This window comes from Thamnophis elegans, chromosome 10, assembly GCF_009769535.1.
Source record: "Thamnophis elegans isolate rThaEle1 chromosome 10, rThaEle1.pri, whole genome shotgun sequence".
NCBI classification, from domain to species: domain Eukaryota; kingdom Metazoa; phylum Chordata; class Lepidosauria; order Squamata; family Colubridae; genus Thamnophis; species Thamnophis elegans.
In genome coordinates this window covers 46,480,578-46,505,319 of record NC_045550.1, presented here as the reverse complement: position 1 = coordinate 46,505,319, position 24,742 = coordinate 46,480,578, and the positions used below count along the sequence as shown (strand labels likewise).

Genomic DNA, 24,742 nt, shown 5'->3' with positions numbered 1-24,742 from the left:
TGGGAAAAAACTGGACATATGTTCCAAGTTAGATAGAATTAGATGTGATCTTTCCCAACTTGTCGTGATGCTGCCAATAATAGGATAAAGATCTGCTCCAAATGAAATCTAATCTGGAAACACTCCAGATTAAGAGAGATATTTTTTTAAAAAATGATGCCAGCTTCAAAATTTTCATGCTGTTTTCATGAAACATTTCATTACATAATGAAGCATGAATAAAACAAAATGATTCACTTTCAAAACTGATATAAAACAGAACAAACATTTTGTCCGTTTCTGAAATTTTGTTGATGGCTCATGTATGATAAACATATTGTCTATCATGAGACCATTTAATTCAATAGAACTGAAAATACTGCTTTTCAAATAGTGTGGAGTCTGTTGTTATGGATAGACTTTTCAAACACTCCGTTTGTACTAGCTGAGAAAATGTTAAAGTTATTTAAATATGATAGCCTAAGTTCCATCAAATCTCTTTCTCTCCCCCCACCCCAGCTCCTATAAAAGGTAAAGGGTAAAGGTTCCCCTCACACATATGTGCTAGTCGTTCCTGACTCTAGGGGTGGTGCTCATCTCTGTTTCAAAGCCAAAGAGCCAGCGTTGTCTGAAGATGTCTCCGTGGTTATGTGGCTGGCGTGACTAAACGCCGAAGGCGCACGGAACGCTGTTACCTTCCCAGGTGGTTCCTATTTTTTCTACTTGCATTTTTACATGCTTTCGAACTGCTAGGTTGGCAGAAGCTGGGACAAGTAATGGGATCTCACTCTGTTACGTGGCACTAGGGATTCAAACAGCTGAACTGCCAACCTTTCTGATCGATAAGCTCAGCGCCTTAAAACTTTGTTTGGACATGGACTTACATGGTATATTCTTTATGCCAGAGGTCCCTTTGTGTGTGCTGATCCTATTCAAAAAAGTCAATATGGTAGCTGTACATTGCTAGTCATCATAATCATCATTATTATTATTCCTCCCTCCCTGCAGGATGCCCTTGTCTATTGCTACTAGTAGAATGGCACTGGCTGTACTAGAGAGGAGGAAGCACTTGGGGAATTATGTCTGCTTGATTAAGTGCACTCGGAATGCAAATTGTTCCAGGAATAAGGAGGGGAGGAGGAAACTAGCCAATATTGAATGAGGAAGGGGAAAAGAAAGAAAGAAAGAAAAAACAACATTGTGTTGCTACAAAGCATGAAGACATACTTTGATTTGCACATAAATAATAGTGTTGTTTTTAAAGGTTCGCTTGAACACTTACCTGAATTTGCCAGGGCTGTGTACATCAGTTTTAATAGAATTGACAGCATATTCTGGCCTGTATGTCCCACACCATATCTTTGAAAACAAAACAAAAAAAGTTTGCAGAAAATATGATTTCATTGAAGTTGCTTCCTTAATTTTTCTGAGGCCAAAGCTGTGACATGGAATAGGAAATTGAGACAGTGTGTGGAATATTAATATAGTAGTTGATCTATACAAGCAGCTTTCCCCATGGCTAGTATGAGTTACCGATCATTTCTTGAAGCAGGGATGCATAACAACGTCCTCTGTCTGCCTTCAGATCACTAGGAAAGCAACCTTGCCCATCTGTTCTTCTTACTCATCAGAAGTTGAATGTTTCAAGTTATGACAGCTCAAATGGCACAGTCTGGTTTACCTGCTGTGCATCTCATTGCAAAGTGCCATCCCCTCCAGTTCCCTTTCCTCCATAGCCATTTATCTTTTCCAACTTTGCTAGTGGAATGATGAAAACTTAATCTTGTTTTTTTTTTTTTTAAATAAACTCACTGATGAAGCTATGAACTTGAAAAGGACAGGAATTCTGCCATTTTGTTATTCTGCCCCAAACAGTGGTGGGATTCAAATAATTTAACAACCGGTTCTCTGCCCTAAGAACTAGCTGGGTAGGCATGGCTTGGTGGTCATGTGACTGGGTGGTTATGGCCAACTCAACATCACTTACATCGATGGGCCTTAGCTGTTACAATGTATAAGGGTTAACTGGAGAGGCAGTTTCTGTAAGCAGGGCAATAAAGATTAGGCTAGAAAAACACCAGAATGTGCCTGCTTTCCTTACAGGATAGCCCTGTAAAGTAGAAAAAAAGGAGATTTCTTCCAACAATCGGTTCTCCGAACTGCTTAGAAAATTAACAACCGGTTCTCCTGGGTATGTGCGAACTGGCTGAATCCCACCACTGGTCCCAAGGGACTTGAATGTTTTCAGAGCAGTGATCAATATCCTTCCCTCCAGGGGAACCCACCAGTTATGGACTATTGGAACTTCAGTACACCTAGGAAACTTCACTCTGGCCAAAGTGAAGGAAAGGACTGAAATCTTCAAAGGGATATCCTAAGTTGGCTTCATTTTCAACTGGTTTATGGACAGGAATCAAGCTGCTTAAATCTGCAATGCGGAAAAGTTCTTAGACAACTTCTAGATGCAAAGTGCTCTAAAAACAAAATAGAGGGTCACAGGCAAGTTGGTTTCCTTGGCTCACCTCTTTGGCTCACCTCCAGAATGCATTCATTCACAGAGTAGTGATTAACTTAATCTGACAGGCCACACACCTCTCGGTCTGACGGCCATGAAGGCAGTCTCCTTAGCAATCCTGCCAGTTCATATTAGAAGGAGAAGAGCCAGCCTGCTGTTTGCAACTTAACTGTGAAATTGTAACTCAAAATAATTCGCAAAGCTTTCAATCAAGCCCAAGCATAATACCTGTGCAAAATTCAGAAAGAATAGTTGTTTATGGTTCAGGTCAATGCCAGGAAGCCGTTTCTCTTCTCCATTCTTCTGTACGTAAGACTCATAGGCCTAACAAATAAAGAGGGAAGGGAAAGACTTTACTGTTTTGAAACAAGACAATACAAGTAAGCCAGTGGTCAGTTCTGGTAGCTGCTACCACTGGTTCGCTCAGGGAAGATTCGTGCACACTTGATGCGCTCTGCGCATGCTTGGTGCGCAGTGCGCATGCATGCACAATACAACAAAAATTGCTATACAGAAGCCAAAAACAAGATGGCAGCACCTATGCCACCACTGGGAGAAGCGGTTCGGGGGCGTGGCAGGCCTGGGTTCCAGTGATCCAGGCCGTCAAGCTACTACCGGTTCAGCCAAACCATTCCAAACTGGTAGGAACCCACCACTGAAGTAAGCATCTCTGAATTCAGCTCCCAGGTAAATATACATTGTAAAGAAGTCTAAGAAGTCTGAGTAATCATAAGAATCAAGGGAATTTCATTGGTTTACCAATGTCCACTTAATAAACAGAAAAGGAGATAATTGGTGCAGGGTAGGATGATAGCTAGCTTTTCCTTTTAAAATGCCTTATTTCCCTCTCCTTTAAAAACGTGGGCAGAGGGTAATGTTCAAGTGGAGTTCAGGAACTCTTCCTGCCATGCTTGATTAGTATGATGAGAGGCAAATGTAAGACAGCAAAGACACCATTCATACATCACATTCATACATACATCTTTCAATAGATCAGAGTTAAAGTAATAAACCAACTTTGTCAGTGCTTTTTTTATGTCACTTGCATTGCCAGCTCATTTTGGTACACAAACATATTCAGACATACATACTGGACACTGATAGATAATGTGGCCAGAAGAAAATGCCACAGGAGTATTTCATTAATGCTTTTAATACATCAAATGGCCATTTCTCCAAACTCCATTTCTATCTATGCTTGTTTCAAAATCCTTTGGAAATTTCAATCTGAAAGGTAGTGTTCTTCTAAAAGGCCCATCCTGTCTGGTCCCAATAGGTGAATAAAATGTCAAAACCTTCTTCTTATCATCTTAATGTCCATCGTGAATACCATCCCTCTAATATTAATAAGATTGTGGGAAACCTTACTGTCTTAGGCTGTTGTATTAGATTAGATTAGATTAGATTAGATTAGATTAGATTACTTTATTTGTATGCCGCCCTTTTCCCTGAGGGGACTCAGGGCGGTTCACAATTCAAGGGAGGGGAGAAAAAACAAAAAACAAAATACAGAACATAAGCTATTTGCCAGATTAAACACTAAAGGACTGATGGTAAAACTCCTACCCAACATAATACCCCTGGAAGTCACACTCTCAAGAGAATTTCATTGTGAGTCTTAGAAAGTTTGCCTCCCTCATTCTCAATTTGGCATGCTACATAAAATATAAAGTGGTTTCAATCTATTCTAAAATGTCAGTTTCTTCTAATTGGCAATGAAATTTGTGTATTGTGGAGCTCTGCCACAACTTTTATGCCCATCAGGTTTTTTTTTCAGATCAGCTCACACTTCCAATATATCGAAATTTGGATTCAATCTTCTATACTTTGTCTTCCCAATTTGATCCCCCAGCCTATGATGAATTGTTATGAGAAAGAATACAACTCTATGCAACTCTATGCATATCAGTTTGTCACCTGGTAGAATGTGATATCCACAACTCCTTCAATAAAGTATAAAGTTAAATGTAAAAGCAAGTACATTGAATGAATGTGTGAATGAACTTTTACCATTAGTAAAAATTGCCTATAGGAATCACTTTGCACTAGTATGAAATATACAATTAATAAGGCAAAATATTACAACCTTTAGGTATTTTATTATGGTAAAACTCATCATGGCTTACTTATTAAAAAATTCTTTTAAAATGTAAAATGTCATGTAAAAATAAAAGAGTTTTAATCTCTCTATATGGATAAAACAGTGAGATACTTGCTGGAATATACTTAGCCCTAGACATTTGGTTAACTTGATAATATGTACACATTTAATTAAGATTTTAAAGGCAATATCAGGCAGGAAGTATTTTTCCATTACTACTATCCCATTTCCATTTCATTTTATATCATTTAGAATTTCATCAAATGATATTTCAGTAAATTAACTCCCAACAGTTTGCCTAATTTACTATAACGTATTATTTAAAACCTCAAATCTACTGATTACTTTTTATAAGTAACAACTCTGAATTGTATGCTTAATTCTGTTAGCAGCCTACCAGCTTTTAAAAATTAAGAAACAAGAGCATGATGGAATGTTGAGAAGATGCTTAGTGAAATAATGCAGTGATGTATCTTTGAGGGCCCATTAAACACATACAGATTCATTCTTAGCAGATTTGCAGAGTACTACCTTTCTTATCCTGGCTGGGGATGATGAATCTATTACCACATTTAAGGAGGGCAACTGACTGAGGAAGCAAGTGCAGAAATCCCATTTTACAGTATATTGTATGCAGAACTTGCACAACTATACAATGAAAATAATAGTGACATGCATCAGAGGTGAAGAGCTTCTGAGAGATTTGGAAACAGAAGAGAGGAAGAGAGAAAAGTTGGAGACAGAGCAAAATTGAGGGATACGATCACCAACTATGCATTAAAAATGATGTATGTAAGTTTATATGGAGGAAAAAAACTTTAGGGGTTTAATAAACCAGACCTGTGTCAAAGAAGCACCATTGGAAGCCTGTATTTCAGTGAGTATATTCTGAATATATAGAAATAATCATTTAAGTTGTGAAGAAAGAGAAAGTAGACATTTCTCACCCTGTATGCTTGTCTAATACCACCATTATCAGCAATATTTTCACCAAGAGTATTGATTCCACTGAGCTGAAAGGGAAAAAAATATATGAAGAAATGAAAACTGACCCTGGCTTTCTTTTTTAAAATATTATTTTTTCACTATCTAACTAACTAAAAATGATCAAGTTCCAAAAAGAATAATGAATACCTTTCAAGGTTAAAATGGAATAAAAATTATGAAATCTAAAGGGAAATGTTTCATTATTGATTTTTATGAAAGGGATCCCACAGAAAAAGGAAGGTCTGTAACATCATCTATTGCACACCTGGTTCAAATTCTCCATAACATGTATATTTTCCTTCTTCCCATATTCCATTTTCTATAAAAATTGGTCCTTTGCTTGCATAAAATATATAGATCTCAAGCTGAATTTTGGGAAACGGCTATTATGGTTCTTGAAGTCCATTACCAGCAATTTCCATAAGGATATTGTGTAGCCACAATAAAGGAGTTTGAATTTCAAAATAAAAACTCTATTTAAGTGCAGAGATTGACCTTTATAGGCTGCTAATGGAATGAAAATGATGGAACTTAACATTGTTGCCTTGAGAATACGTATTTGTTCTATTTACATATTCCTATAATAAAAGACCCCAACTCTTAAGAGCATATAAGCATAAATAATTGATCAATATTTTCTACTGTAGGGAAAACAGTATAGTTGTGTAATATATTTAGATGAAGTGAAATTCCAGGTAACTGAAATGAATACCCTTATTTGATTGAACTGCTGATACTTTGATTCTCTACTAATCTGAAAAGTAACCCACTTTTGGTAATAAAAGGGAGGCATAAAGGTGAGCTTATGATAGAAAGCAGATAAGGCTTTCCTGTATATGAAGGTAGGGGTAGGATTTGATTCTTGCTTGCTGGAGTCTTTTGTGTGTAGAAGGGGGAAAATTGGGGGAAATATTTTTTTTTAAAATAAAAATATATTAAGCCAATTTTGGACTTACTCTCCATGTTTTGTGAGAAAATTGTAGAAAATGATGTCTCTGATTTTTATCTACAATTGCAAAACAAAGCAAGATGAACAGATCAGAGCGTGCACACAGTCCTAGGACTCTCTGCGTTGCCCATGTTAGCAAAATTTTCTTTTTTCCACTTTACGTTTCCACGTTACGTTGCAGAGAAGCTTGAAAAATTTATATTTAATTAATCATAGCATGTTTAAGAGCTAAACCTGGTGGTACATTTTTCAAATTTGAACCCTGCATTTGACCTGTTTAAAACTTTAAAAGCCTCCAAGGTGGAGCAGACGTAAAATCAAAATGCCTGAGCACTTTCGTATTTAAGTATTTTTAAATTACAGCTGCATTATATATAATAAATTCTTTAAATTACATACTATCTACATGTAATACATAAAAACATGTATTTTAAATCTTAATCTTAAAAAAAATTATGAACATTAGACAATAATGGTGTCTGGACAAAAATAGCAATAGCAATAGCAGTTAGACTTATATACTGCTTCATAGGGCTTTCAGCCCTCTCTAAGCAGTTTACAGAGTCAGCATATTGCCCCCACAGTCTGGGTCCTCATTTCACCCACCTCAGAAGGATGGAAGGCTGAGTCAACCTTGAGCCGGTAAGATTTGAACCGCCGAACTGCAGATAGCAGTCAGCTGAAGTGGCCTGCAGTACTGCACTCTAACCACTGCGCCACCTCGGCTCTCTATGTCCAGTTATGCCAGTTAACCAAAGACCAAAGTTAAGTTAGGCTAACAAATAAGGCTCAAACTAGTTTAAAAAAAAAACACAGTTGCAATAAAGCAGGAGTTCTACAGTTTCGATAAATCTTGTGTTGTTTAAAAGCAAACAAGCTTCCATCTTCTCCTTTCAAGAATGTGAGCTGATAAGGGCAGAAGAACTTGGAACTAAAAGTTTGGATTGTGTCTGTATGTGTGTATCGATGCATATTTCAGATTTATATGCCAATCTCCCTGACAATCCCAGTCTGCATCAGTTTAATATTATGTTCAAACCAGAGTCCATTCTTCTATGCTATCTTTGAATTCTAGCAGATGAACCTTTAGAAGTTGCAACCATCCAAATGTTGAATTTATCTTTCAGGAAACAAATTTGAGAATCAATTTGAAAGGTGACACAAATGTTTAGATTTACTGAACAGAAATCCATTCTTCCAAGAACTGTTCCCCTAATTATATATGCTTTGTTGCATAATGAAATAAAAGGGCACACCCAAAATATACATGATAAATTTTATATTTAAAAAAAACCACATACGTTTTGTCCACCAGCTAGATCCCATGAAAAATTCCCATACTGATGTATCATGCACTGAGATTGATTTTTAAAATTTCTTGCAGATTCTTGAGTCCACCAGTCTACGAGGTCCCCTTCTGCATTAAAATTTCTACCTGAAATAACATATAAACAAATGAAATATGCATAAATAACAATTAGAAAGACATAGATAATAAAAATGGCATTACATCACAGTTAAATATGCCAAGAGTGTAAGGTTTCTTTTAGAAAACTTTCCTAAAGAGTTCAAGGTAAGATCCAATATATGCAAAGTAGGAATAGCTGTGCAGGTAGATCTCAATTTATGTTCACATTTGGGACCAGAATGTCTTTCGCTAAGTGATGGGTTATTAAATGAGTTATTATGTGACCCTATCCAATTTTGCAACCTATTTTGCCATTGTTCTTACACAACTATGGCTTTTCTCATTGACTTCGCTTCTTGGAAGCCAAGTGAAAAGGTGACAAGTGGTGATCACATGACTGCGGGATGCTGCAAACTTCATACTTGCAAGCCGCTTGCCAAACACCTGATTCATCATCATGTGACCATAGGAATGCTACGATGGTCATAAGTATGAGGACCAGTCACAGGTCACTTTTTTAACTTCAAAGAGATGGTCATAAGTTGAGCACTACCTCCATGAGCTGTGACTTGTGCCACATCCTTTTTCTGTATTAAACAAGTAACTTGTTTTCTGCCCTGCTGCACCCATTTTCAAGTTCACCTTGCATCAATAAATACGTTCCAGCTTGGAAAAGGAGGAAAAATTACACGGAAAATGTATTAGCAAAAAGGTATCTATTCCTGTCTATAATGAAACCCAAATGAAAAACCTGTATAGTAATAAGGTGACATAAGCCCCACTCTTTTGCATTTGTGTTGTGAAATTACCCTCAGGTACATAAAGAACAGAAATGGCAGTGCAATACAATACAATACAATAGCAGAGTTGGAAGAGACCTTGGAGATCCCCCTGCCTAGGCAGAAAACCCTATACTGTTTCAGACAAATGGCTATCCAACATCTTCCTAAAGACTTCCAGTGTTGGGGCATTCACAACGTCTGGAGGCAAGCTGTTCCACTGATTAATTGCTCTAACTGTCAGGAAATTTCTCCTCAGTTCTAAGTTGCTTCTCTCCTTGATTAGTTTCCACCCATTGCTTCTTGTTCTGCCTTCAGGTGCTTTGGAGAATAGTTTGACTCCCTTTTCTTTGTGGCAGCCCTTGAGATATTGGAACACTGCTATCATGTCTCCCCTAGTCCTTCTTTCTATTAAACTAGACATATCCAGTTGCTGCAACTGTTCTTCATATGTTTTAGTCTCCAGTCCCCTAATCATCTTTGTTGCTCTTCTCTGCACTCTTTCTAGAGTCTCCACATCTTTTCTACATTGTGGTGACAAAAACTGAATGCAGTATTCCAAGTGTGGCCTTACCGAGGCATTATAAAGTGGTATTAACACTTCACATGATCTTGATTGTATCCTTCTGTTTATGCAACATCACCATGTGTTTTGCCCACTAAAGATGCTTATGTGCATTTCCTTTTGAATTATCCAAACCACACCTAGTTCTCATGTACATTATCATTCTAACTCATTGTCAAAGTATTCTGCCAGCATGCCTTTCAGTGATGCAACATATATCCAAGTATCTAATAGTAGTTAACTAATTTGGTTGTTAAGAGAATGAGTTATGCTTTCACCCTTTCCAAGAGTCCACAGATTTGAAACATAGAATATTTATCCTTCCATTGTCTTAATCTTATCCCAGAGAGTTTTCAGGCTTCAGATAGAAGAGTATTTGGATTAAATAGTCTCCCCTAAACTTCCATCTGCTTGTACATCTAATGACCGGCAGAAATAGCCTTCTGCTGGTTCCCCACTGCTTCATAAAAAAGTATCATGCAATGCTAGGATTAAATATGTCTAAATATGTCATTTTTTTATATTATCCCTAATTATGGCCAGATGTAAACCCAGGTAGACCTCACTTATTGACCATTCTTTCAGTGACCATTCAAAGTTACGACAATGCTGAAAAGGGAGACTTATGATCAGTCCTTAAAATTGTGATCACTGCAGTATCTCCAGTTATGTGATAGGAATTCAGATGGTTGATAACTGGCACATAGTGATGATGGCTGCAGTATCCCATGGTCACAGCATCACCATTTGCAACCTTCATAGCTGGCTTCCAATATGCAAAGTCAATGGGAAAGCCAGCAGGAAGTCGCAAGTTATGGTTATGTGATTTCACACTTAATGACTCACAGTGACTCGCTTAATGGCTACAGCCAGAATGGATATTGTAAGTTGGCATGACCACATGTTACCTCATTTACTAATTGTGCTACTTAATGATGGAGTTTCCAGTCCCAATTGCGATTAGTAAGGTATAAGTGTCTGGACGCATATTTAGATGTATAGGAATGTATGAATGACAGGACTAACATTTCAATAAGTTCCTTTATTATGAATTCCTAACTGCAACCAATGTCCTTGATATGATGTTTTGTATAGCAATAGCAATATCACTTAGGCTTATGTACCGCTTCAGAGAGCCCTCTCTAAGCAGTTTACAGAGTCAGCATATTGCTCCCAACAATCTGAGTCCTCATTTTACCAACATCCCAAAGATGGAAGGCTGAATCAACCTTAAGCCAGTGAGGATCAAACCCCTGGCAGTCAACAGAACTAGCCTGCAGCAGTACTGCAGTCTAACCACTGTGCCACCACATGAGCCCTCGTGTGTTAGTTGATTGGCATTTTAATATAATGAAAGTGTTTCCGATAATTTGTTTCTTTGGTGCTCATTTGACAGGCAAAAGGGAAATACACATGAGTAGACACTTACCGTATAATAATAGGCAAAGTTAACACTGTAATGTAGCATGGTGGTTAAGATGTTGGATCAGGCATAGGGACGTTCTAGTCATTCTAGTCTACCCTCATTCACTGAAACTGCTTTGGAGCCAGTTATTATTTCTTAGTCCAATTTACCATATAGGCTAGTTGTGGGAATAGAATGTAGGAAGGTAGATAAATGAGTTTCAATTTGGAAAGAAAAAGGCAGGATATAAATCCGATCACTCAATCACTCATCCACTCACTCACACAATTGGTGAACTTTTTTCCTCTAGTGCAAATGTTACTGGGAAAAAAAAGCAATATTTTTCTCTTGAATGTACAACATTTATGAAATTGTGTTTGGGTTTTTTTTGGGGGGGGGGTCTTACCATTGTCATCAAAGCCATGGGTGATTTCATGTCCAATGACCATGCCAATTCCACCAAAATTCAGGGACTTAGGCTGTGATGCACTAAAGAAGGGTGCCTGCAAAATCCCTGCAGGAAAAACTATACAGAAAGATGAGTATTAGTATCCTGTATACGTGCAGAACTTTAAAGTAGAATAAATTTCTGCAAGGAAATAACTGGAGATCAAATTTTATATTGTGCTTACATCCATCTGAAAGTCATTTTCATTATAGCAAGATATAAATGTATAATGGCTTGCTCTTGATCCTGTCAATTGCTACGTATGTCACCTAACAGGACCCAGAAATTAAAGATGGCATAAAGAATACTGTTAACAAAGAAAGAACATTGCTACTCAATTTCTATTTTGCCTAAGTTTTGTCTAAGGAGAGGATTGAACAATGGAAAGAAGGGTTGAAGGAGAAGGATTATATTTCAGTTTAATAGATACACAGTGATCTTGAATGACTTTATATATGTAGGACAAACACATTATGTTATAATATGAAGTGATTTGCCAGTGATATGACTGAACTTCTAAGTATTATCTTTGAGGAAATCTGGAAAATGAGTTCAGCACTAAAGACTAGAGAAGGTTAAATATTGTCCCTGTCTTCAAAACAGGGGGCAAATAAAATAGCAATAGCACTTAGACTTATATACCACTTCACAGTGCTTTGCAGCCCTCTCTAAGCGGTTTACAGATTGCCCCAACAATCTGGGTCCTCATTTTACTGACCTCGGGAAGGATGGAAGACTGAGTCAACCTTGAGCCTGGTAAGATTCAAACTGCCAAATTGCAGGCAGCCAGCAGGCAGCAGAAGTAGCTTGCAGTACTGCATTCTAACCACTGTGTCATCAAGGCTCTAAGGATCTACAGACTATAAGCATGAGACTAGATCATTGAATACTAGAAGATTCTATGGAGTATTATAAAGCAACCAATTTATAAGCTGTCTGAAAAAAGGATTGTGCGTAATAAACATCCAAAGCAAGAGAAATCTACAAAAAGATTTTCACTGCCTATAATTGAGTGAATGTCAGATTAAGTGGAACTATTTCAGATAGGACATACGCCCCCTTCAAATAATAGACAAGTCTCTTGCATCTACATTTGTGGTAAGTCACTTATGTAATGATGCCACAATAAACATTTAGGTCAATTTACATCACTTGCTCAATTATGTTATTAAGCAAATCACCACATGATGCAATGTTCAATTTAATGGATATTTGGAAGTAACAGACACTTGTTCCCTCAACTGAACTATTAAAACTTGATTTATAATTTCATTTTTAAGTAGGCAATGTGTGTTAAATCTACTTTTTAAGCAGGTAGTTTATGAACATAATATATCTTGATTTTAGCAAAACATTTGACAAAGCATTTCATACTTAATTAGTCATACTAATTAAGTATGAAATGAAGAGCAAAACACCATAGCAGACACTGCTCATTATTGGCTCCTTATCAAATGTGAGTGGGAAATTTTTATTCCATAGTGTTCAATATTTTTAATGGAATTGGAAGAAGTGGAGGGAATGTTTATGAAGATGAAACAAAACTAGGAAGGAGACCTAATGTTCTCAAAAGCAGAAACAAAATTCAAAACAATCTTAATAAATTAGAGAACTCTAACCGAGAGTTAAACGGAAACGAAGGTTTTAAACGAAAACATATTCGTTTTAAAATATCACAAGCCTAACTTCTGATTTAACTGGTACTTTAGGTATGACTGCAAAGTTTAGATGATGTGGTAAGTTATATGCCACATTTGTGGTTCTGATACGTAAAAGTGTATATGAATAAAGTACCATATTTTTTGGAGTATCAGATGCATTGGAGTATAAGACACAGCAAGGTTTTGAAGAGGAAATTTTTTTTAAAAAAGTTTTTGCACTCTGCAAAACTCCCCAAAACGGCCCATTTTTTTGCAAAAATGGGCCCGTTTTTGTTAAAAGGACATGAATAGCCCTTAGGAGGTTTGTAGAGTGCTGCTGGGGGCTGGTGTGTGTGTGTAAAAAACATGCTGTTTTTCGCTCATTTCTGCCTTTTCCAGCCCCCAGGAGCTCTCTGAAAGCCTTCTACAGGCTCTGCACAGCCATTTTGGTGAAGGGGGTGGAGTTTCAGGAGGCAAAAACATGCTGTATTCAGTGTATAAGATGCACCCAGATTTTCAGCCTCTTTTTTGAGGGAAAAGGTGTGTCTTATACTCCGAAAAATACGGTATGTTTTCAATCCATGGGAATTGTTTTTAAAATTTTCCATCTTTCTCTACTCTGAAGACTTTGAAAATACTCTTTACAAACTGAAGTGAAGTATGAAATTTTAATATTGCCTCTGTAATGAATTTACTATGGCAAAATTTAATTTCACTCAAGTAAAAGTCCATTTATGGCATTTTCTCATCTTCTGTTTTTTTTCTTTTCAGCTTCCTTCAAAACAAATTATAAGGATACATTTGGATGAAATTGATAATTCTTTCTTCCTCCCCCCCAAGTGCCACTGGTGAAAATAGTTCTTTTCAGTTGATTAATTAGTATTAAATTTTAATTTTCAATTTCTTGATGTCACACTTGTGAGGTAATTTTGGATAAAACACCCATCCCTAGTTATCATTTCTTTTTAGAAACTACTCATTGGCTTATAAAAGGCATTTTACAATTTTCAGGGTATCTTTGAAGATTGAGGTAATAACATCAATCATTGTGATTATATAACAGCATTAGCTCTTCTAAATTTGTTTCATTAAAATAGGGCTAAAGAAACTCAAAACATTCAAAGATTCGGTTGCTGAAATGGGAGTAGCAATATCACTAGTTTTCAACCTTTTTTTTTTTTTTACATACAAAGAAGTTGGAAATGGTCTGAATACTATTAAGCTGCCAACTCTCCTGCATAAAGCAGCTTCCAGATTTTCAGTCCCATTTTCATTTGGGAATGTTATTTTTCTACAATATTTTTTTTTTAAATGCTGCCTTTAGGCTAAAAAGGATTGCCTTCCTCTAACATGAGAAATGAAACCAATGTTCTTGGAAAGGTCTCTCCCTTCCAATTGTTTTTTTTTCCTCAGTTGAATCTATCAGGTTGATATTTCACAATTTCCAAAGGAAAACAGAATTAAATAGACATTTCCTTTCCAGCCCAGACCTTTAAAGCAAGTAGCCAAAGTAAATCATAAAAGAGGGAAAGGTTATAAAAAACACCTCAGATAAGAACTGCATTCTACATAGCAAGTTATGGAGCTTCTGGTTAAAAACATGAGATGTCCAAAAAGCATGTAATAGCATCTGAGCTTCAGTACAGAAAGTATAAACGAGCAGATAGAAAGGAGATAAATTCCAAATCCTGACCCAATCATGATCCATATGAAGCTGGGATTTGATAGGAGGCTAAATATAACTTTCTCCTTCCTAAGTGATTAGACCAGCTTCTTCCAAGCCTCCTCATGTGCTTGATTGGGTGCAATTTTAGACAGACCATCTGGAGGGTAGCAGGTAGGAAAGGCTAGATTAAGCAATTTTCACTTACCAATTTGATTTCTGCTAGGTGAATAAAATGCATTGACAATAGCAGCTCCAGTTATCCATCTGCAGAAAAATTAATGAATGCATGAAAACGTTAAAGTTGACATCCGGGGGGGGGGGGGGAGGAAACCCAATAGATTTTAATTCCTCTAAATCTGGACATTATTAAAAAAAACATAAATGGCATACTTCTGCCAACTGAAAGAAAAACCATGACAAGGCTTCAGCTTTGCATAGCATTTTATTTGCTAGTGGGCTTGTTTGTTAGCTTGGCTGGGATGTTAGATTGGATCAATTTGCAGCAAATGTTTCAATTTTTTTCACTGAGATGAAATAAACCACAAGCTAATGTTTATGATGTAAGCCTGCAATGAACCTTGAGCTCTTCTGTTTTTCCTAAGGCACTCCTGCATGTATGCAGTAACATATAAATCTGTTAGCTTTCCATTACAGGTGAAACTTGAAAAATTAGAATATCATGCAAAAGTTCATTTCAGTAATGCAACTTAAAAGGTGAAACTAATATATGAGATAGACTCATTACATGCAAAGCAAGATAGTTCAAGCTGTGATTTGTCATAATTGTGATGATTATGGCTTACAGCTCATGAAAACCCCAAATCCACAATCTCAGAAAATTAGAATATTACATGCAATCAATAAAACAAACATTATACTTAGAACAATATCGGACCTCTGAAAAGTATAAGCATGCATATGTACTCAGTACTTGGTTTGGGCCCCTTTTGCAGCAATTACTTCCTCAATGCAGCATGGCATGGAAGCTATCAGCTTGTGGCACTGCTGAGGTGTTATGGAAGACCAGGATGCTTCAATAGCGGCCTTCAGCTCTTCCGTATTGTTCGGTCTCATGTCTCCCATTTTTCTCTTGGCAATTCCCCATAGATTCTCCATGGGGTTCAGGTCAGGCAAGTTTGCTGGCCAATCAAGCACAGTAATCCCATGGTCATTGAACCAGGTGCTTTTGGCAGTGTGGGCAGGTGCCAAGTCCTGCTGGAAAATGAAGTCAGCATCCCCATAAAGCTCGTCTATGGAAGGAAGCATGAAGTGCTCCAAAATCTCCTGGTAGACGGCTGTGTTGACCCTGGACTTAATGAAGCACAATGGACCAACACCAGCAAATGACATGGCTCCCCAAATCAACACAGACTGTGGAAACTTCACATTGGACTTCAAGCATCTTGCAGTGTGTGCCTCTCCATTCATCCTTCATACTCTGTGTCTTTGGTTTCCAAATGAGATGCAAAAGTTGCTCTCATCAGAAAAGAGGACTTTGGATCACTGAGCAACAGTTTTTCTTTAGCCCAGGTAAGACACTTGTGATGTTGTTTGTTGTTCAGGAGTGGCTTGACAAGAGGAATACAACATTTGAAGCCCATGTCCAGGATCCATCTGTTTGTGGTGGCTCTTGATGCAGGGACTCCAGCCTCAGTCCACTCCTTGTGAAAGGAGTGGACTTTTGAATGGCCTTTTCCTAGCAATCCTCTCCAGGTTGCAGTCATCCCTGCTGCTTGTGCACCTTTTTCTTCCACACTTTCCCTTCCACATAACTTTCTATTAATGTGCTTTGATACAGCACTTTGGGAACATACAACTTCTTTTGCAATTATCTTTTGAGGCTTTCTCTCCTTATGGAAGGTGTCAATGATGGTTTTCTGCACAACTGTCAGATCAGCAGTCTTTCCCATGATTGTGATTCCTACTGAACCAGACTGAGAGACCATTTAAAGGCTTAGGAACCGTTTGCAGGTGTTATGGTTTAATTAGCTGATTAGAGTGGGACTCTTTTGAGCCTAGAATATCGCACCTTTTCACAATATTCTAATTTTCTGAGATTGTGGATTTGGGGTTTTCATGAGCTGTAAGCCGTAATCATCACAATTATGACAAATCACAGCTTGAACTATCTTGCTTTGCATGATATTCTAATTTTTTTTATTTTCACCTGTATATTAATGGAAAAGAAGGACTAGGCCCTAAAGATGGAATTTTGACCTGAATTATTTTTAATATGTTCAACAAATATCTTGGAACTGAATCAACATTGCTCACAATTGTTTGTTTTAGGATTACTTATGAAATAAAGTAACTTAAATGTATCCATAATTAGGGAATTACATGAAAGTCATATTGACAAATATGTTTTAAAGATGTACTGTACTTAGAAGAATAAGCAATATTCTCCCTGGTTAATTGCTGAGTAAATTGTGCCATATTAAGATAAACCAAATACAAGAGCAATTTAGCTATTATTTCAACCTAGTTATATTATTTATTCATAATAAACATTTTTATTGGCTTACTTTCAATTAATCGACCATGAATAAGCATTCTTTGGATTACTATTGTTTATTCCCCTGGCCTGCATAGAAACTAATGTAGGTGAATTTCAATCTTCTCCTAATCAAGGTAACAAACTCATTTTTCCACTGTAGAAAGTGTTTGACTAACTTGGTAGTTTGCAATTGTAGTATTGGTTTCATACACTTAATTCTATATGACATGTTTCATATAAGAAATATTCAAGGTCATATTTTATCCTCAGAAACATTTTGGACTTATTCTATTTGCTCCTATGCATATCAGTACTATTAATACTTATTTATCATAGTTTCCATTGTTGTACCATAAATACAAGAGTTCTTTGGTGACTTGATGCATTATCACTATTCTACAGGTCACTTATGTTGTCTAGATGCATATCACATCATTTGTCAAAAGCTGATTTAATTTAATTATTGTTATAATATTATGACAACATATAAACCATTTACTGATAAAGTAATGCTGGCTGCTCTGAAGATCACCCCATCTACTACTATCTAAAAAAAAAAGGACATAATGTCCCAGCTAATCTCTGAGGACTACTGCAAACAAAAGTTCATCATAGTTAAAGGAATGGAATAGGAATTAAATGAGCCAGGAAAACAACATAAATAACAATTTTATTACAATTGTTATTCTTGGGCAGCTTTCCCCATCATGGTAGGGAATTCTGGAAGTTTTAGTCCAAATATATTTGGAGGCTGAGGTGAAATATCAGAGGATAATCCTTGTGCATTCATTCACATGTGCATAGGGACTATGACTAGAGTTTTCACTGGGCTCAAGAGCTCCTCATTTCAACCCTGAGCTACAAATATTCTGCTTTATTGGTACATTCCAACTCATTCAGGATTTTGCCTCAATCTGCCATGGCCTACTTAGTCTTGCACTTTCAGTTCCTTTCTCAAAGGAGAGAAAGAAGTGCCTTTCTGTATAGGAAAAGGCAGTGGAGCATCAGCATATGAAGGGTATGAGCTGGACATGACAGTTGATTATAGATCCTGTCCTCATTACTGATGGGAGAAAAGTATCAGAGCATCCCATCCTATCAGAAAGCTTTTTTTTTTAAAGGAACCTTGCTTCATTTACTATTCATTTCCCCTTCTGGAAGAGAGAAACATTTCTTTTTCTTCTAGGGAAAGAAAGGAAGGTTGGAAGGATGCTCCACAAAAAAGCTTGTTGGAAGTTATAGAGTCTTCAGTCTTATTGTTTGTAGATTGCATATTATTTGGGAGGCACATCATTCAGAATTATTAATCAAATAGAAATTGCTCACACCACACGACTGTGCTATTATAGACATGTTCTATAATAGGTCCTTTAGGATGGATTTTTCTCAACATGTGTATTTCTTCTTTCACTGTTGCACATCTGTCAGGTAACAGAACTAACAAGGCAGATGTGAGCTCTAGGGAAAAATTACAGAAAAATGACCCCAGAGAACTATGTTTATCTCAGCTCATGGAGATTCTTCTAGTGCTACAGATGGAGTTTTAAAATATTTCTTTACAACAGGGAAAGGTACTATTTTCAGCCCAACAGACACACTCAGGAGTGAATGATAGGTTAGGAACTGTACAAGTATATATTGGTATGAATACACAAACATTTTTTCTCAAAAACACACTGAAGAAATTGGCAGTAATGGCTGCAACAATGAATAGACTGAGGAAGGAATGCAAAGTGGAGAGATGTAGCCTAATTATGGGAAGCCATCCATTCCAGGGGAACAGATTTCCCTTTTAGCATAAGGAATGATTACTACAGCATAAAGTTGGTAGTCTTTTTGATTACAAACAGATGTTCTTAGAAATAGTTAACAATCCATATTTAAATTAAAACTATGTAAATACGTACTCATCTTTGTCCACTTTCTCTTTAAGTTTCTTTAACCTTTCCTTCTGGACAAATCTTAAATTCTCAATCAAGTTCTCAAAATATTCTTCTTCCCTGTAGGTCAACTTAAATAAAAATATGAGAGAATGAGCAATAATGTTTATTATACATGCAGAAATATACACAGAAACTGTGGAAAATATTAGGGCAAAATATGGTTGGATAGTTTATAGCTAGGTGTGTAATATAAACCTAGCCATTGTGGCTAGCTTGCAGTTCAATGTGTTGTGGAAACAAAGACAATTTAATTTATTTCATAAATAATGATTCAATTAACTATGAGTAAATGTGTTGTATAATCACAATCGGAGAGAAAGAAGGAGGCAAATATTGGACTTATATTTATAGTTGAAGTATACGCATATACAAGCCTTGTACATTCCTGGAGGATTCTCCATTTCTCCTCTTATCTTATCACACAGAATAGCAACTATATTATGTATCTTGCTTTACCTGTAATCGCTATTGCTTGTTCTGCACCAAATTCCAACTGATTAACTATATCCTTCTTTCAGGATATTCTATTCTATTCTATTCCTTCACTTTATAGCAGTTTATCAGCATTTTATAGATAATGTGCTTATTGTATTTTTGGCTTACTTCTTGCTGCTTCCATTTAGATTTATTTTGCTCTCTGTTATTTTCATCCTTTTTCTCTTTATCCTGTCGGGAAGCAGCATCTAGCCAAACCTGGATGAGCTCAAAAAGCTATGTAGGGTTGGACTGAATCAATACTTAGATGGTGGTTGTGAGTTCCAAGACTGGGAAGTAGGTAAAAAATCTCAGAAAAAGGCACTGGGAAAATCCCTCTGATATTGTTACCAAAAAAACTGCAAAAAATGGTTCATGAAGTCAACAAGAACTGAGCTTAATTTAAAGGAAACTTTACTTCTGCCTAATCACTGAGTTATTCTAAGTATGGCTATATGTTCCCCTTGTTTCTCCTTCTAAAAAATAAAGTGGAGCTAGCAAGAAACATGGGTAAACAACAAACAAATTGATGTTCCCATTTCTGCACAGTTGAGAAGAATAAGACTTTTGAGCAAAATTTCTGCACAATTAACTCTTTAGCCACTTAGCCACAAACCCCAAAACATCAAATGTTAATACTGTAAATGCTCTACATTGCCGGAATAAAAGAAGAACACATTATGAAGGTATAAATTAAGGGTTATTTTAATATTAGATTGATTGATCAATCAATAGATAGAGTTAATAGATAGAAATAGAAACAGAGCCCCGAAAGTATGTCTAATTAAATGTTCAACTAATACCTGTGATCTAACAGCTGGTGGAGCCAGAATAGGTTTCTATTTTGAATACAGTGGTGAAAATTGTGATCTGTGTATATTCTTATCAATTCCTTATCATGATGTATTCTACTGTTCAACTGGAAAATGGCTTTTTATTGTTTTAGTTGATTAAATTTCTAATAGTAACAATAGCGATATTTGTGTGTATCCTTCAGACATTAAATCTGTTTTAATATTCTTTACGTTTTGCAAGGTTAATTTGCAAAATGCATTTTTTTACATTTTCTCCTCCTAGTTTCAGTTATTATTTAGTATATAAATACAACACATCCTAATGGGATATTGTAATTTGATTGAAGTTTATGAAGCTTTTTCCTACCTAAGTATCATAATCAGATTATTTAGAAAAAGCAGTTAAGATTGTTCTCAACTGACCCAGGCTCATTTTTAAGAACTATCCATACGAATTTGTAATTAAGTCGATTTTGTGGATATAAAATATTATAAAACAAAGGTTCCTCTAGGTCCTCCTCTTTATGTCTGTCCACACTATCTCCTGTAAGATTTTGCTAAGTAATATTCTTGGTACTCCAATAATATCTTCCATCCAGGAAGATATATATGCTTTGTGTAATCTCAAAAGAAACAGAACAAAAGTATCACTGCTTATAAGATGATCTGAATGCATTTTAAACAGTTGCCAAATGTAGGTGAAATGGGTCAGACACCTCCTAATTAATAGAAAGTGGCAGCTGTTCAACATGAGATCATAACTGCCTATCTGGCAGAACTATTTTAGCTTATTAACTTGGCTAATTTCTGTAACCCTTTATAATAGGCATTCATCTTTCATTGGATTTTTACTTCTTGATTTAATTAAACAATAAAAAAATCACTGGTTTTAAAAAATAGCAATGGCATATTTTCCCATTAAATCCTTTATCAGAGATGTCTTTACCAATGCAGATTTCATAAAATAATAGTCATGGTTTTTTGTTTTCTAATTTAAATTTAATTAGATTGTTATTGGGAATTCTTCTATAGGTCGTCAGTAAGTGGGAAGCAGGCAAACCACAATATTTAAGGACATTGAACTTTGGATAATTTTAAAAGTCCTAACACTTAGTCATAAATTCTGTTTCTGTGTGGGTACAGAATAGTGGATGATTACTAAAATTGTGCAGGATTTTACAATGAATAAGGTCTGTACAAAAACATCATAACAGGGCATCTTCCTGTGTACTAATGAGTAAAATGAAATTAAAAAAATACATCTTCAATATAGACACATCATATCTGTTGTTTGCAATGCATTTAATGAATACTTACACCTTTGTACTCCTGATTTAATTTATCAGGATTTGTCAGAATCTCATCAGGGTAGCCAATTCGTTCTTTAATTGCCGTAGCCTAAAAATATGATGCAAAGTGAATTTGAATCAACTTGTAAAGTCATACGGCACAGGAAATAGTCACAGGTTGTCTCTCAACTTACAACGTTTTTCTGATCATATCTAGTTTTTACAACCAGATCATGATGCAACTGTCTGATGCCAGGATTTTCCTGAAGGTTCTTTTGGGGATTTCCAATAGAGAAATACCGCAACAAAATATAATCAATTCAGGCAACACTTCTGAATCACTCTCTAGATCTTTTTTTTCAAGTTTAATACAGAATAATTCCTTTGCTGCCATTTAAGTAAAATGTAAGAATTTTCACTCTGAGTTCATGAATGCCAAAAACATTGTATTTTCACATGACCGATTTTTGTTCGCAGAATTGATGCTAAAGCCACACAAAGATCTATCTACATATTTATTAAATTTACTGCCTAATTTTCCTCTAGAGACTCAAGATAGTATACAATGTGAAGAACTGAATTAGGGACTCAAATATGCAACACTGTGGACTTTTTGTATACAGTATTATTTTTAAAATATAAATAAGAGGTCAAAGTGCAGAATGATACTACCTAGCTGATCAAACACAAGATCTTAGGAAGAATCCAAACCACTGGGTGTTTTAAAACTAATGATCAAAAATTCTTCTGAATCTGTTCCTTTTCTCCCCTCCTTAAAAGTTTCTTTTTCCCTAAGTAGTAATGAAAAAACAAAAATGGTTGCAGATGCAAGATGGAGGTGGTATCTGGAGCTTTTCTTATAATATGTTATGGATAAGGCAGAATGATCTCATCGTAAAACATCTCTGAAGCATCCATATACTACTTCATTTTAAAGTGCACTCTGAGACAAACAGAACACAGTGCACAACTGCAATCTGTACTTAAATTAATTGTAGTACTGCCAATATTTATTTATGTCAGCTTCAAAAAGTGAGAGATTGGGAATTAGCCAATAACTTACCTGAAATATGATACATTTGCTTTCTCTCTCTCTCAAACATACATACTTTTGCTAGATAGCCTGTACTGTTTAAATTTTAAATGAAGAAGGTGTTCTCAAATTACAAGATAACCGTTAAACAAATCTTGCCTTTTCTTCTGCTTTCTTTTTCGTTTCTGCATCCATCCAAGAGAGTTCTTCCAGTGTTTTAATAAAAACTTCACGGATTTGTGTAATCATTTCTTGAACCTGGGAATATATGGTACAATACGATTAAGGTTGAAATCCTAGACCTCCTTATCCGAAAGGAAGACCAATAAACTTAGTGAGACTCACTTCTGACTAGACATATCTAGGGTAATACTCCTAATTATAATTTAGTCATAGGTCTGAAATTTTATATTCCAACTGTTGTGGCCAGAAATACTATATTTTTGTTTTTTTCAAATAAGTTGACAATGGCAAAAAATTAAATTGCTATAATTGCAAAAATAAACTAATCAAGTGGAAGAGGTCTCCAAAACAATAATTTTAGTGTTTACACATTCAAATGAACTTGAGATCATATTATCCAACATCCAGATAAATGTTTTTTATGGAGATTCTGGGATTAAAACTCCAAATTTTCTCATATAAAGCATATACATTTATATGTATATATACTGTCTAGTCTTTTCTTAAAAACATCCAGGGATGAAGCACCTACAACCTCTGAAGGCAAATCATTCCACTGGTTAATTGTTCTCACTGTTTGGAAGTTTTGCCTTAATTCCAGGTTGCTTTTCCCCTTGATTAGTTTTCATCCATGGTTTCTTGTTTTGCCTTCTGATGCTTTAGAAAATAAGCTGACCCCTCTACTTTGTGGCAGCCTCTCAAATACTGAAATACTGCTATCATGTCACCCCTAGTCCTTCCTTTCTTTACGACCATATCCAATTCTTCATATGCTTTTATTTCTAGCCCTTAATCATCTTAGTTGCTCTTCTGTCAACTTTTTCCAAAATCTCAACATCTTTTTTGTAATGTAGTGACCAAAACTGGATGCAATATTCCAGGTGTGGTCTTACTAAGGTTATATAAAGTGGTACTAATACTTCACACAAGGATTGTGTTACCTTTTTTGGCTGCTGCCGCACAATGCTGGTTCAGGTTTAAATGATCGCCCACTGGGACTCCAAGGTCCCTCTCACAGTTACTGTTTTTCAGTCATGTTTCACCTAATCTACAGTATACTTTGGTTATTCCTGCCTAGGTGTAAAACCTTGCTTTTCTTCACCTTAAATTTCATGTTTTGGATAGGGCCCATTGTTCAAGTCTGCCAAGATCTTTTTGGATCCTGAGCTTGTCCTCTGGGATGTTGGCTTTCCAGTATCCTATCCAATTTCTATCCAGTACCAGATTTGGGAAGCTGCTATAAAATGTATGTTGATTAAAACTTATCATGTGTTTGCACAGATGGATATTCAAATCACATCTTGACTATATTGTCCTCCAAAGATCCATTTCTTCCACTTGGGGGAGAACTATGGTTTCTGTGTGTTGCTGGATGTATTTCAGGATGTAGCATTATCATGTCCACTTAAGGGATATGCAACAAAGGGCCCAAGGACTCCTCCATGCTTACCAGACACCTTACCACCCCAACATTTAAAAATCCTTAATAAGAGGTTGGCATGGTGCAAAGCAAGGCACCTTTTTTTTTAGGTTCAGATTGTTTTGCAGCTATCTCTTGGAGCCCATACCATTTCACTGAAATAGTTCAGAGCTTCCTGGGGGCTTTTCTCCCTTCTGACAGATGAGCGTTTTCTGAATGGACCTGTGAATTATGGTAGCCATTTTGGAACTTACAAATTTTCCAAAGTTGTTGTGCTGTGAGCAAGTTTGCCCTATGTTTTCAAAAATCCCCCTTAAAACAGAAAGGTTTCCCATATTAGGACCGGAGGGATCCTACTATAAACAAGCAAAATTAAGAAGCATAAACATAAAAAACCAAACCTGGAAGTTTTCTTTGTAGGCACTGTGAAACTGACTATTAGTAACTCTCACCATGCTATTAGATTCACATACACATACACCAAGTGTGAAATTCTCTCACCATAAAGGAGTAAGGTAAGATTCTCCAATATTAGTTTATTAAATTGAGCAAAGGCAGGGCAAAACCTGGGAAACAGGGGAAAGGGGGATAACCTAAAAACTTTTCTCAAGGGGCTGAAAGGGAAGACAAATGTCAATACAAATGTCCAGGAAGTTTGAATCTGTGC

At 36.2% G+C, this 24,742-nt stretch overlaps 1 protein-coding gene across 3 annotated transcripts in view; it reads right to left on the bottom strand.

Annotated features, from left to right (window-relative positions):
• The window catches only part of MME (membrane metalloendopeptidase), a 68,689-nt gene that overhangs the window by 1,994 nt on the left and 41,953 nt on the right, over nucleotides 1-24,742 (bottom strand). For all 3 annotated transcript variants that reach the window (XM_032225939.1, XM_032225938.1, XM_032225937.1), the window contains exons 14-22: nucleotides 22,632-22,730; nucleotides 21,468-21,548; nucleotides 18,847-18,950; nucleotides 14,648-14,706; nucleotides 11,095-11,214; nucleotides 7,833-7,966; nucleotides 5,543-5,608; nucleotides 2,723-2,818; nucleotides 1,262-1,338 (exon numbers count right to left, since the gene is read on the bottom strand). In XM_032225939.1, coding sequence (XP_032081830.1) covers nucleotides 1,262-1,338; nucleotides 2,723-2,818; nucleotides 5,543-5,608; nucleotides 7,833-7,966; nucleotides 11,095-11,214; nucleotides 14,648-14,706; nucleotides 18,847-18,950; nucleotides 21,468-21,548; nucleotides 22,632-22,730 — 836 coding nt within the window. The remainder of the gene's footprint in view (nucleotides 1-1,261; nucleotides 1,339-2,722; nucleotides 2,819-5,542; nucleotides 5,609-7,832; nucleotides 7,967-11,094; nucleotides 11,215-14,647; nucleotides 14,707-18,846; nucleotides 18,951-21,467; nucleotides 21,549-22,631; nucleotides 22,731-24,742) is intronic.